The following is a 14780-nucleotide window of genomic DNA, read 5'->3' as shown; positions in this document are numbered from 1 at the left end:
CACGAGAGGGTAGAAGGAAGGGTGCACAGGATCAAAGCAGACCATACACAGGTCTGGAAATGTCACTGGGAAATCCATTCCTGGTTCAGCATGGGAAACAAATGGTTTTTAAAAATCTGTGTATTTGCTTTCTTCTGTGTCTGCTTCAGAGTTATTATCTTTTTTTCCCCCTCCCTGCAGTATTGGGAATGGAATCCAGGTCCACACACACACTAGGCCACTGCTCTATGCATGTGCATCCATGCAGAATAATATCAGTTAACCATTGGGTCATCGCAACAGTCCCTTATGCAAAATGAAATACCCTGTCCTTCCTTCCTTCCTTCCTTCTTTCCTTCCTCCATTTCCTCCTTCATTCCTTCCCTTCTTTTTCTTCTTTCCTTCTTTCTTCTCTCTTTCCCTTCATTCTTTTCTCCCCCCTCCCTCCTTCCTCCTTCATTTCCTCCCTCCTTTCTTTCTTCCTTTTTCCTCTCTCCTGCCTTCATTTGTTCCTTTCTTTCCCCCTTCCTTCCTTTTCTCCTTTCTTTCCTTTTTTTTTTTTTTTTGTTGGTTATGGGGCTTGAACTCTGGGCTTGGGTATTATCCCTGCACTCTTCAGCTCAAGGCGAGCCCTCTACTGCTTGAGCCACAGCACCACTTCTGGTTTTCTGGTAGTGTATTGGAGATGAGCGTCTCACAGACTTTCCTGCCTGGTCTGGTGATCCTCAGATCTCAGCCTCCTGAGTAGCTAAGATTATAGGCATGAGCTGTGGGGTGTACTGCACCTGGCTTAAATACAGTGCTTATCAGAACCATCAAGTCTGTAAAGTTGGGAGTCAACCCCAGTGAGGGCCAAGGTAACCCCTGGCCACCATATTGCCCACTCCCACCATATAGTACCCAAGTCACAAGAGCAACATCTATGGAAAGCTTGATTGTACACCAGGCCCTTTTCTCAGGTCATTGGACACAACAGTATGCAAAACCATGTTTCAGTAAAGACCCTGGGCTCTATTTGTAAAGAAAACAAAAAAAGACAGGAGAGGGGAAGAAGGAGGGGAGGGGATTTTGGGATAGAAGTTGGGGGCCACAGAGGAGGTGTGGATGAACACACACGTGCACGCGCGCCCCCCCCCACACTCACGGTAGACAGTCCATTGGAAGATGGACTCCCTCCCCATACACCAGGCAGCTGGAGCCCCTTACCTGTCACCACCAGGCATCGGAGCCCCAGCAGCACCAGGAACCACTGCCGGCCTCCAGGGGGTCCCTGCCCGGCCATTCAAGGCATCAGGAAGATGTGTGGGCCACTCCTGACCCCTGGGTCCAGCCCCCAGGCCCAGCTCACAGACATGGCGGCCACCCCTCCTTCCCCAGGGCACCAGCAGCCGGGTGGATGGGATCCAATGGGTATCAAATGTATGCCAGTGGTCTAATCCCCCAGAGGGGCGGGACGGGAAGGGCCTTCGAACCTGTTCCCAGGCCAGGATTGGCTCCCCGGGACTTGAGCAGCCTTTCTGGATTAAGGAAGAAGACAGAGGTGACATCCATGTGAGAGCCAGGGAAAGGTCCCCAGCCTGAACTGCAGAACTAGAAGTGTCGTGTGCTCTCTGTCCACTAACATTTTAGTTTTCATGTTTACACATATGTGAATATCTATACACCTATATACATATACTTACACACGCACATCTATACACACATATATATATTTACACATATCAAATATAGATGTATCTACATCTATCCATATGTATGTTAGGAAAATGGAGGAGAAAGAACAGCCGTACTCAACCTCAACAGGTGAGGACTGTGTATGAAGGAGAAGCACTCCTGTGGGCGTGGAGGTTGTGCAAGGAGGTGGGGTTGGCGTTAGGCTTTTATTTAGTTCAGACCAGGAGAGGTGACTACAAGTCCGGGCAGAAAATGGGGTCTTGACCTACCTTTGTGGTTACAACTGTTAACATGGGGTATAGTTGGTGTACATAGTGATAACAGACTCGTTAACAGTTAGGGCTCAGAAGGGAGAGATCTTATCTCCAAGGACTCTAGCTTTTTGGTGTCCAGACAGCTCTAACTTAAACACACGTAGGGGAGTAACTTATACATCTGTCTTGGCTTGATGATTCGACCTTTCCAGGGTCTAGTTCTTGGGCCTTCTGAGTATTCCAACCTTTTAACCCTTTCCTGGTCTCACAGCTAGACCTCCGAGTTCCCTACAGGTTAGGTCCATGATGAAATGTGGGGTCCTTCCTTTACATTCCTTCTTTAGATGCATAAAAAGATTGGATCAAGAGGGGAGAGGTAAGTCCTTCAATATATATATACATATGTACATATATTTGTATATACACATATACATATATTTATATATGAATGTATATATTTATATGCATATGTATAGTACATGTATTTATATACATATATGTATATAAATAAATATATGTGTATACATATATAAATAAAATATGTGTATAAATAATAAACAACATATATGTAGAGAGACAGACAGACAGACAGACAGAGAAGGAATGCCAGTCCTTCTAGGGCCGGAACTCAGTGCCTGGGCTCTGTCCCTGAGCTTTTTGGCTCAAGGCTGGCACTCTACTCCTTGAGCCACAGGTCCACTTTACAACCTTTTGGAATAATATTTTTAACTGGACACAGGGCTGAAGCAGCTCCATCATTAGGATTTCAGTGATAATGATGTATATATATGGGATCCAATATGTTTTAATTATAAATGTAAACCAATCTCAGATGCTCCAATCAAGGGACTAGCTCTGTCACCTCTCATCTGTCATTAAAAAAAATAGCAATGCACACTCTTTGCTATTCGGAAATAACATAAATGACATAAATATAGTGTTGTTAATGTGAATCATCCTCTACTTCTTCAACCAGACACCTGATGGTGGCTCACACCTATAATTCCAGCCACTCCTCAGGTGGCTGAAAGCTGAGGATCATGGTTCAAAGCCCAGCCTAGGCAAGAAAGTCTGGGAGACTCTTGTATCTAATTAACCAACAAAATAAACTGGAAGTGCAGCTGTGGCTCAAAGTGGTAGAGTGCCAGCCTTGAGTGAAAAAGCTAAGTTCAAGCCTTAGGACAGACAGACAGATGGACAGACAGACAGACACACATGCATGTTTGTAATGAACTCCGAGCCTCAGACATGCTAGGCAGAGCTCTGTCACAAGCCATGGCTGGAGAGATGAGACCAGCCAAGCCAGCAGAGATTGGGGGGGGTGTCTCTAGGGTCCCCAGTCCTGGGGTGACCAGGTTTTGGCCCCTCCCCCTCCCTGAGGAATGCAGGAATCCCTGCCAAGTACTGGCATTTGTAACTGAGCTGTCCCTTTGTCCCCATGCTGCCCTTCCTTTGTCTATGAGAAGAGGAGGTGTAGCTGCCCTGTTTCTCTCCGGTGCAAACACCTGTGCTCAACTGGTCTGGAGGAGACACCAGGGGAAGGGAAATGCATTCCCATGGTGTGGTTTGTCTCTCTTCAAATACCACCCTCATGGAAGCCCAAAGTTAATACCCTGGCTGGTGGTATCTTTGAGGTCCCTTTAGCCAAGGCCCAGGAAGGCAACTGTGACCTGCTCTCATGCATTTGCAGAAACAAAAAAGTTGGATTTTACTGGACACTGGCAGCTCACGCCTGTCATCTCAGCTACTCAGGAGGCTGAGATGTGAGGGTCACAGTTTGAAGCCAACCCAGGCAGGAAAGTCTGTGAGACTCTGATCTCCAGTGAACCACCAAAAAGCTGGATATGGAGGCATGGATCAGTGTGGCAGAACATTAATTTTGATCAAAAGTGAGCTCAGAGCTGGGCACTGGTGGCTCATACCTGTAACCCTAGCTACTCAGGAGGTTGAGAGCTGAGGATCACAGTTTAAAGCCAGCCTGGGCAGGAAAGTCCGTGAGACTCTTATCTCTAATTAACCACCAGAAAACTGGAAGTGGTGCTGTGGCTCAAGTGGTAGAGCGCTTGCCTTGAGCTGAAAAGCTGAGGGACAGCGCCCAGGCCCAGAGTTCAAACCCCATGACCAGCAAAAGAAAAAAAAAGTGGGCTCAGGGACAGCACCCAGGCCCCGAGTTTAAGCCTCAGGACTGGTATTTATAATAATAATAATAATAATAATAATAATAATAATAATAATAATAATAATAATAATAATAATGGTTGGGATGTTGCTCATTGGCAAAACGCTTGTCTAGCAAGTGCAATGTCTTAGGTTTGATCCCCAGTACCAAAAAAGAACGTGCACACGTGCACACACACACACACACACACACACACACACACACACACACACACAGAGTTAATAATAATAATAAAATTAAAAAATTGTGATACCTTTCTCTTCTTAGAAATGAATTTTTGCTGGGTACTGGTGGCTCATGCCTGTCATCCTAGCTACTGAGGAGGCTGAAATCTGAGGATCGTGGGTTGAGGCCAGCTTGGCAGGAAAGTGAGACTCTTATTTCCAATTAACTACCAAAAAACTGCAAGTGAGGCTGTGGCTCAAAGTGGTAGAGCACTAGCCTTGAACAAAAAGAGCTCAGAAACAGCGCCCAGGACCTGGGTTCAAGCTCTATGACCAAATAGAAAAGGAAAAAAGAAACAAAAAAGAAATGAGTTTTCAGCTTCCATGTATGAATGATAAGAAGGCTGATTTCATTACCCTCATTTTGGAAGAGATTGGAGGAAAGAGGGTGGGACTTCCTGTCTTGCACAGCAGCAAGTTTTGTGTTGGAAAGTGGAGATGGTCCTCTTTCCTGACGCTCAAACACCTGATTGTTACCCTAGGATCAAGTCAGCCTCTGCCTCAACCCACGCCCCCGCCCCCCCCCCCAACCCTCTGACTGACTGGAACAGATGACTCATCCCCGCTTTCCCAGCATCCTTTGCTTTCATTTCCTCCCTCCTCCTCATGAAGACTAGCAAATTTTAATCACCTCTGCGAGTGACTCCTGGTCTCTTGGTTTAGTTTCAAAAGAAAACTGGTCACTCTTTTGTATATGTGTGTATGGCATATGTGTCTGGCTGTCCTTGAACTTAGGACAGACTTGAAGGCTTGAACTTAGCTTTTTCACTCAAGGCTGGCATTCTACCATTTGAGCCACAGCTGTACTTCAGGCTTTTTTTGTTGGTTAATTAGACATGAGTCTCACAGACTTATTTTCCTGCCTGGGCTGGCTTTGATATTTTGTTTTTTGTTTTTGGTGGGTCCTGGGGCTTGAACTCTGGGCCTGGGTGGTGTCCCTGTGTAGGGAGCCGGGGCGAGACTCCGCCCACTCCCTTGCAGCTTTGAGGTAACCACCCCATATTAGAAGGTGCTTGGCGGGACGCCTGGGCTGTGCGCGTGCGCGAGCCAGGTAGAGTCCCCAGCCAATCCCATGACACCTGGTGACAGTGAAAGGCAGGCGACCAACAATAGACCGACCCGCGTTCCTATTCCCTATATAAGCGGCTATGTTTCGGGTGCACACTCTCTCGCGCCCAAGCTCTCCCATCAACTAAAAGGCTCTCCAATAAAGCGTGATCTGAGAAGACTCCTGGTGTGGTGGTCGTTCTTTCTCGCTGGTCGAGTAGACGGTCGCTACAAGTGGTGCCGAAACCCGGGAACGAACCAGGGATGGGACCCGCGCGAGAGGCTGAACCGGAGCCAGAACTCAACACGCAGAGAGGGGACGTCGGTAAATATCCCCCGGTATGCTGTTCACTGTAGATTTAGATATTTATTGGTTGCTTGCATTGCTTCTTCCCTTGTGGCTTGTCTTTTTGATGGTGCGCACTTGCCTCGAGGAGGGAGGGTTTGATTTAATCCAGGAAGGACGCAAAGTACTAACGCAACATCAGGATAGTCTATCAGAGTCAGCATCCAGTAAGGGGGAGGAAAATAGGCCTAAAAGAAAAAGGGAAAAAAGACAAAAGGATCCTAAAGAATTAAAGCAGGAGGGACTGCAGCCCTCACAAAAGGAGAAGGGTCTTAGGGAGGGGATCTCAAGGAGACCCCTATGCCCTTCTTTAAAAGCAAACCGGTTCTCAGCCCTACATGTGGAAGGGCGGGACCAAGAATATAGTAATCTTGTGAGTGACTCAGAGGAAGAAATGTTAGAGGAGGAGGGAGAGCAGCTCGATCCAGCTGATAGTGAAGAGTTAGAAGAGGCTGCGGTGGAGCACGAGGCAGACAGATATGGGGGGTGGCGCCCCCTAGGGGTGGGAGTACCGCAGCAGCCAGGAAGAGGAAACGGAGCTGGCCCTCACCCGTTGGCCCCCCCACAGTGCCCGCCGGCAGGGAAGAGTCACTTTATAAAAGAAAACACCTGGTCGCGGCTGGCAGCCGCTTTCCCAGTTTTTGAAAATCCAATTACTAATGAAAGAAATTTTGAGCCAGTTTCCTACTCCCAGTTAAAAGATTTAGTTGAGGCAGTCCGGACTTATGGGGTGACGGCCAATTATACCACTGCCTTGCTTCAAAGGCTAACTATGAATGCTATGATTCTGTGGGAGCAAAAACTGTTCAATATTTTCCTGAATTAGTGGCTAAACAGGCAATTTTGGTCTGAAAAAAAAAAAAGAGAGGCAATTTTGGGTATAAAGTATTGTTTGATGCACTTTGCAAAAATTCCAGATAAATTAATTATTCCATACACCTGTGAGCAAGTTGAAATTTTAGCAGCCACAATGGATATGTGGGCAATTCTTGTTTGCTCATTTCCAAATGTAATTGATAATCATTATCCTAAGCATCCTCTGCTTGCCATAGTTAACAAAAATTTAGTGTATTTTCCTGTTGTCACTTCAAAGGAGCCCTTGGCTGATGCCCTGACCATCTTTATGGATGGATCAAAATCTGGACAAGGTGCCTTTTTTGTTCAAGGACACAAACAGCCGGTAGTCTTTAATTTTCGGCCGAATGCCCCACAGGCTGTTGAATGTTTAATTGTGCTTGAAGTTTTTAAAAGATTTGATCAACCTTTTAACTTATTTTCTGATTCATTATATGTTGTAAATGCCGTTGCTTCTCTTGAAGTTGCTGCTTCAGTTAAGCAGGCCAGTACAATTTCTAATGTTTTGTTACAGATTCAATCCCTTATCTTAAACAGAAAACATCCTTTTTATATTGGACATATTCGTGCCCACTCTATGTTGCCGGGCTCGATGGCAAAGTGTAATGATTTGGTGGACCAGGCAACTCGGGCTGTGGCTCTGGTTGCTGCTGATCCTGTAGAATTGGCAAAAGACTTTCATAGATTGTATCATATACCTGCTAATACCCTTAGGAAAAGATATAATTTGTCCAGGCATGTGGCAAGAGATATTGTTAAAGCCTGTAAATCTTGTGTTACCTTTCTTCATCCTCCCCATGTGGGGGTAAACCCCAGGGGGTTGAGACCAAACGCCCTATGGCAAATGGATGTTACTCATCTGACGGAATTTGGTAAGTTGAAATATTTACATGTGTCTGTGGACACCTTTTCTGGTGTCATTCATGCCACACCTCTGGCAGGAGAAAAGGTGTCTCACGTCAGAATACACTGCTTAGAAGCTTGGGCAGCTTGGGGAAAGCCCCTTAGACTTAAGACGGATAATGGCCCTGCTTATACTTCCCATGGTTTTCGCGCCTTTTGCGCACAAATGCAGGTTGCCCACACCACCGGATTGCCCTACAATCCTCAAGGACAAGGTATAGTGGAAAGAGCTAATCGAAGCATAAAAGAAATGCTTCAAAAGCAAAAAGGGGGAATTGCTGAGTCCGCGTCCCCCAGGGAAAGACTTTCTCTTGCGCTCTTTACCCTTAATTTTTTAATTCTAAATGACAACGATCAGTCTGCCGCAGATCGGCATATGACAAGAGACTCCATGGATACTAAAGACATGGTTATGTGGAAGGATGTTATTAATAATAAATGGTATGGACCGGATCCGGTAATAACGAGATCCAGGGGAGCTGTTTGTGTTTTTCCACAGAGTCAAGAAGTACCTCACTGGGTGCCAACGAGACTGACCAGGCCGGTGGAGACTGCAGAAGAACCCCCTCTTGAAGATGCCATCCACTCGTCTCCTGATACAGCTGATCTTCCTGCTGTTAGCAACAGTGCTAATAGCAATCCCTGTGATAGCTAAACCGATGATGCTGTGGGCTGTTACAATTTACTGACTGGATTGCCTCTGCGGTGTCCTTTTCCAAAGAGCGGGTGGGAGTCGGAATGTTTTTAGGCTGCTGCTTGGGAGGATGCGTGGTCTGCCTATGGTTGGTCTGTCGCCTTCGAGCCCAAACCAGAAGGGACAAGGTTGTTATCTTGCAAGCATTAGCCGCTTTGGAGAGTGGATCCTCACCCCAGATTTGGCTGTCGGCCCTAAGAGGCAGTTAAGCCTTACCATTCTGCATAGCCTTAGCACCCCGAGGGATCAGGGGATCCCATTGCACCGGGACAGGTATGCAATTTGCAATTTGGGACAGGGTGCAAGGCAAGTGCACTGCACTTGAGGAGATGGTTCTCATCTCCTCAAGAAGAGCATGCTGGGTTGCAAGTGGGTTGATGCCCAAGATCCCACCTCTGCAAAAAAGGCATCGGACGGGCCTGGTCATCACTGGGGAAGGTGCGCCCCTCAGGCGAAGGCCAGTGCAAGGTCCTAATGTTTTAGACAGAGGCCCAACCTCTACTCTTACCTGTTGCCAAAAAACAAAGAAGGGGGAACTGTAGGGAGCCGGGGCGAGACTCCGCCCACTCCCTGCAGCTTTGAGGTAACCACCCCATATTAGACGGTGCTTGGCGGGACGCCTGAGCTTTGCGCGTGCGCAAGCCAGGTAGAGTCCCCAGCCAATCCCATGACACCTGGTGACGGTGAAAGGCAGGCGACCAACAATAGACCGACCCGCGTTCCTATTCCCTATATAAGCGGCTATGTTTCGGGTGCACACTCTCTCGCGCCCAAGCTCTCCCATCAACTAAAAGGCTCTCCAATAAAGCGTGATCTGAGAAGTCTCCTGGTGTGGTGGTCGTTCTTTCTCGCTGGTCGAGTAGACGGTCGCTACATCCCTGAGCGCTTCAGCTCAAGGCAAGTGCTCTACCAATTGAGCCACAGCACCACTTCTGGTTTTCTGGTGGTTAATTGGAGATAAGAGTCTTATGGACTTTCCTGCCTTGGCTGGCTTTGAACCATGATCCTCAGATCTTAGCCTCTTGAGTGGTGGGAATTACAGGTGTGAGCCACCGGTGGGAATCTGGTTTAGGAAGAAGTAGAGGATGACTCACATTAACCACACAATATGTATATCATTTCTGTTATTTCTAAATGGTGAAAAGTGTACATTGCACATGTATTGCTATTTTTTAAAATGACAGATCAGACAGGTGTCTGTCTCTCTGTCCTGGGGCTTGAACACAGGGCCTGAACTCACTGTCCTTACGCTTTTCTTTTTCTTTTTTTCTCAAAGCTAGTGCTCTACCACTTGAGTCACTACTTTGTTTCTAGCTGTTTTGGTGGTTCATTGGAGATAAGAGTCTCAAAGACTTTCCTGCCCAGGCTGGCTGCAAACCATGATCCTCAGATCTCAGCCTCCTGATTGGCTAGGATTACAGGTGTGAGCCACTGGCACCAGAGAATTGAACACTTTTTGATGGCATTGTTAACTATTGCCCCAATACTAGACCCAGCAAGGAGCCTTCCCAGGGTATGTCACACTGGCTTGCAGGAGTGTAAGTCTGGATTTCCTTAGTTCAGAGTCCACTTAGAACTGAACAAGTAGCTTTGCCTTGCTTATCATCTAGGTGTCCTGTCTAAGTCACCTGAGGTGACTTTTGTCCTTGGGAGAGCAGTGTGGAGGTGGAGTGTATTTACACATGTACAATTGGTTTAGGTCAGTCTAAGGATTCTGGTTTGAAGCAGCCTGGGCAAGGGAAAAAAATCCATGAGAATCTTATTTCCAATGAACCAGCAAAAAACCAAACCAAAACAACAACAAAAAAAATACAACAAAAAACAGTCAAAAAGTAGAGTTGTGGCTCAGGTGATAGAGCACCAGCCTTGAGCAGAATAAGCTCAGGGACAACAAGCCCTAGGACCACACACACACACACACACACACAGACACACACACAGAGACACACACACACAGACATACACACACAGACACAGACATACACACACAGACACACAGACACAGACATACATACACAGACACAGACATACATACAGACACAGACACAGACACAGACACACACAGACACACACAGACACAGACACACACACACATATCCCAATATCTTTACCTTGTGTGGAAAACACAACTTTTCATCCAAAGAACTTGAAGTGGGGCCGGTGATGTGTTTCTGCTGCCACCGTGTGTCTGTGTTCAGAACTGCACCTACTAGAGCACCAGCCTTGTCTATATGCCTAAAGCAGTTAAGTACCAAAGTTCAGCTTTGAAAATTGTCTCCTTCCAACTCCACCCCAGGACTCTGAAGGTGGCCCAGTTCTCTAGAGAGAGTCTCTCTGACTCTCTGTCTCTTTGTGTGTCTCTCTGTCTCTCTGACTTTCTCTCTTAGTCACAGTCGCTCTATAGATAGGTCTCTCTCTGACTGTATCTCTGACTTTCTCTGTCTCTGTGTATATCTCTCTGCTTTTCTGTCTTAGTTGCTCTCTGTTTCTCTATGGTTAGGTCTCTCTCTCTCTGTCTCTTTCTCTTTGACTCTCTCTGTCTGTCTCTCTGTCTCTCAATGGCTATGTCTCTCAAGCTCTCTCTCTGACTCTCAGAATTTTTCTGTCTTTCTCTCTATGGCAATGTCTCTCTGACTCTGTCTCTCTGACTTTCTCAGTTTGCTCTGTCTGTCCCGCTATGGCTAAGTCTGTCTGTGTGTCTGTCTGTCTCTGTGTGTGTGTGTGTCTCTCTCTCTCTCTGGCTTTCTGTTTCTTTTCCTTTCCCTCTTGCAGTGAGTTGATTTCATATCAAACGTTCTTTTCTGGTGGCTGACCTATACCATCTGTATGTGTGTAAATACACTCCACACTGTCCCCCACCCCCAGGATAAAAGTCACCTCAGGGTTGCGTTTCTTAGACAGGATACCTAGGTGATAAGCAAGGCAAGGCTACTTGTTCAGTTCTAAGTGGACTCTGAATTAAGGAAATCCAGTCTTACACTCCTGCAAGCCAGTGTGACATACCCCGGGAAGGCTGCTTGCTGGGTCTAGTATTTGGGGCAATAATTAACAATGCCATCAAAAAGTGTTCAATTCTCTGGTGCTGGTGGCTCACACCTGCAATCCTAGCTCTTTGGGAGGCTGAGACCTGAGGACTAGAGCTTAAAGCCAGTCTGGGTAGGAAAGTCTGGGAGACTCATCTACAAGGAACCACTCCCACCAAAAAAAAAAAAAAAAAAGTTGAAACAGGAACAGTGGTTCAAGTGCTAGATAGAGCACTAGTGTTGAATGAAAAACTTCAAGGGCAGTGCTCAGGTCCTAAGTTCAAGCTCCAGGACACACACAGCGCGCGCGCATGCGCACACACACACACACACACACACACACACACACACACACACACACACACACACACACACAGAGCACATTTCCTTCAGTGCTTCTTTCATTCAAATTTCAAAGGAGTTTGTCTCTCCACCCATACAGTTCCAGACTTTACTCCAGGACCCCAGAGTTTTCCATTTGACCCCCTGAAAAACTCCTGCTTGTCCCCACCAGGAGAAGTTTTCCTCCCGCCCCCGCCCCACCCCGATCATCAGGAAGACGATGTGATTTTCCTATTGACAAGTTTCTTCAGGGACCCCTTCAGGTCTCTGTTCCTCAGACTGTAGATAAAGGGGTTCAGCATGGGAGTGACGGCTGTGTACATCACCGCAGAAGCTTTCTCCTTCACAGCCGTGCAGACAGACGAAGGGCACAGGTACACCCCAATGGTGGTCCCATAAAAGAGGGTGACCACCGAGAGGTGGGAGCTGCAGGTGGAGAAGGCTTTCTTCCTGCCGCCGGCTGAGGGGACCTTCAGGATGGCCACGATGATGCGCGTGTAAGAGGCCAGGATACAGACAAATGGTGTGGCGATCACCATGCCGGCTACAAGGAGCACGAAGATCTTGTTCACTGTAGTGCGGGTGCAGGAGAGGCGGAGGAGAGGGGTGAGGTCGCAGAAATAGTGTGGCAGTTCGTTGTGGCCGCAGAACACCAGCCGGGCCATCAGGAGGATGTGGGTGAGGGACACAAAACAGGAGAACACCCATGGGCCCCCCACCAGCCATCCACAGAGGCGTGGGCTCATGATCGTGGTGTAGTGCAGAGGGTGACAAATAGCCACAAAGCGGTCGTAAGCCATCACGGAGATTAAGACACTATCCATGATGCCGAAGAAATGGAAAAAATACATCTGGGTGAGGCAGCAGGGATAGGAGATGGCTTTGTTCTTGGTCTGGATGTTTACCAGCATTTGGGGGATGGTGTCGGTGGCCAGGCAGAGGTCCACCAGGGAGAGGTTGGCCAGGAGAAAGTACATGGGTGTGTGAAGGCGGAGGTCCGAGGAGATGGCCAGGATGATTAATAAATTGCCCACCACTGTGATCAAATACATGCACAGGAACAGGGAGAAGAGGAGAGTGTCCTGTTCTGGCTTTTCTGAAAGTCCCAGGAGGAGGAATTCAGAGGCACTGGTTCGGTTCTGGGGTTCCATGAGTACCGTTCCCCTGGAAACATGAACAGGAGACGTTACCTAAGCACCATGGAGATAATTTTAAAAACAATTCTCACTTCTTATCTATGACCCTGACAGTTTTTTTCTTTCCTTTTTCTTTTTCTGTTGGTTGTATGACTTGAACTCAGGGCCTGGGCTCTGTCCCTGAACTCTAGGCTCAAAGCTAGCGCTCTACCATTTTGAGACATAGTGCCACTTCCACTTTTCTGGTGGTTTATTGGAAATAAGATCCTCAGATCTCAGCCTCCTGAGTAGCCAGGATTACGGGCATGAGCCACTGGTGCCTGGCTGATAGTCTTTATGCTGTTGCCTTATCTTCTTTTGTATAAAGATTGAGAGAGGGGAATCTTGCATGCATTCTTGAGGAGAGAACTGTTGAAGGATGTGCTTCCAAATTAAGAAAACTGAATCCAGGTGGAAGTGATATCTAAGGAGTATTAGCCAGCCAAGAAGTTAATGTATGGATTGAAAAATTACCAAGAAGCAAACAAAAAAGTCATCGAGTTGTAAATACTAATGATATGAATGAGAAGCTTGGTTAAAATGGTAGGCAACTTCTGGGTGCTGGTGGTGTCTCACGCCTGTCATCCTAGCTACTCCGTTAGCTGAGATCTGAGAATCAAACTTTGAAGCCAGCCCAGGCAGGAAAGCCTGTGAAATTCTTATCTTCAATTAACCACCAGAAAATTGGAAGTGGTGCTCTGACTCAAAGTGGTTAGAGCTCTAGTCTTGAGCAAAAATGTTCAGGGACAGTGCCCAGGCCCAGAGTTCAAGCCCCAGGACTGACAAAAACAGACAAACAAATAAAACCCTAAGCAACCTATAAATAATACATTAAAAAAAACCCAATGACAATTGGCCAGCTGGGAAATGCAAACCAAATTGACAATGACTCCTAAAGCAGTAGAGGCAGGAAGGTTATGAATCCAAGATCAGCCTGAGCAATTATCAGCGAGACCCTACCTAAGAACAAAACAACAACAAAAACAAAGGGCCTGCAGGTATGGCTCAAGTGGTAGAACACTTGTCTCATCAACACATAGGCATGGATTCTCTTCCTAGTGCTACCCAAAGAAGTACAAGGAGAAAACCATCTCGCCCCAGTTGGAATGGCTATAAAAGACACAAGCAATAAATGGTGCCCAGGATGTGAAGCAAAAGAAACCCTTACATACCCATTGGTAGGAAGGTTTATTCATGTAATCACTATGTAAGACTATAGGAAGACATCTCAACAAAACAAAAACAGATGTCTTCTAGATCTAGCTAGCCATGCTGTGGTTTATAACAAAAGAAAGCACGTCACATGCAATAGACATACATGCACACCCACATATATTGTAGCAATATTCACAGGAGCCTTGTTTGAGAATCTGCCTAGGTGTCTATCAATAGATGAATGGAAAGGAACATTGCTTATATGCAATGGTTATACACAATGGAATAGTACTCAGCCATAAAAGAAAAGAATGAATCCTGTCATCAGCAGCAAAGTATATGGGACCCCAGGGCATTGTGTTAAGGGAAATGAGTCTGTGTCTATGGGAAGACAAGAATTGCATGTTCTCTCTGTCTCTGTCTCTTTCTCTCTGTTTCTCTTTCTCTGAGGAAACTAAAGAGGTAGCTTGTGCACAGAAAGATTGTTCAGAAGTTTACTGGGGTAGGGGGAAGTTGGGAGGAAGTGAGATGGTAGAAAAGGTTGGGTGGATCGATTCATGTGCACATGTGTGGAAATAACACACAGGCGTGTGCAGATAACATGTGCTACTAAAATAAAAGAAAGCTAGACTAGGCAAAGATGGGCACTGGTGGCTCACACCTGTCATCCTAACTACTCTTGAGGCTGAGCGCTGAGGATCACGGTTCAAAGCCAGCCTGGGCAGGAAAATTCATGTGACTCTTATCTCCAATAAAATACTCAGAAAAAGCCAAAAGTGATACTGTGGCTCAAGTGGTAGAGTGCTAGCCTTGAGCAAACAAGCTTAGGGACAGTACCCAGGATCTGAGTTCAAGCCCCACGACTGGCAAAACAAACCAAACCAAAACAAAAAAACAACTAAAAAAATCAGAATTGGAACAAAACAGCCA

The 14780-nt window shown here is 46.6% G+C and overlaps 1 protein-coding gene across 1 annotated transcript; it reads right to left on the bottom strand.

Moving 5' to 3' along the window:
* Window positions 1–11729: 11729 nt before the first annotated feature.
* Window positions 11730–12671, bottom strand: LOC138813433 (olfactory receptor 1M1). The gene has a single exon (XM_070001858.1). It carries the CDS (start codon window positions 12669–12671, stop codon window positions 11730–11732), a length of 942 nt encoding a protein of 313 aa, XP_069857959.1.
* Window positions 12672–14780: the final 2109 nt, after the last annotated feature.

Source organism: Dipodomys merriami, unplaced genomic scaffold (genome assembly GCF_024711535.1).
Source record: "Dipodomys merriami isolate MVZ:Mamm:240054 unplaced genomic scaffold, mDipMer1.0.p SCAF_6, whole genome shotgun sequence".
Lineage (NCBI taxonomy): Eukaryota > Metazoa > Chordata > Mammalia > Rodentia > Heteromyidae > Dipodomys > Dipodomys merriami.
This window is presented reverse-complemented; position numbering and strand designations above follow the sequence as displayed.

Excerpts from the sequence above, each read along its gene's own strand:
- LOC138813433 (XM_070001858.1), bottom strand. The coding sequence starts at position 12,671 with ATGGAACCCCAGAACCGAACCAGTGCCTCTGAATTCCTCCTCCTGGGA.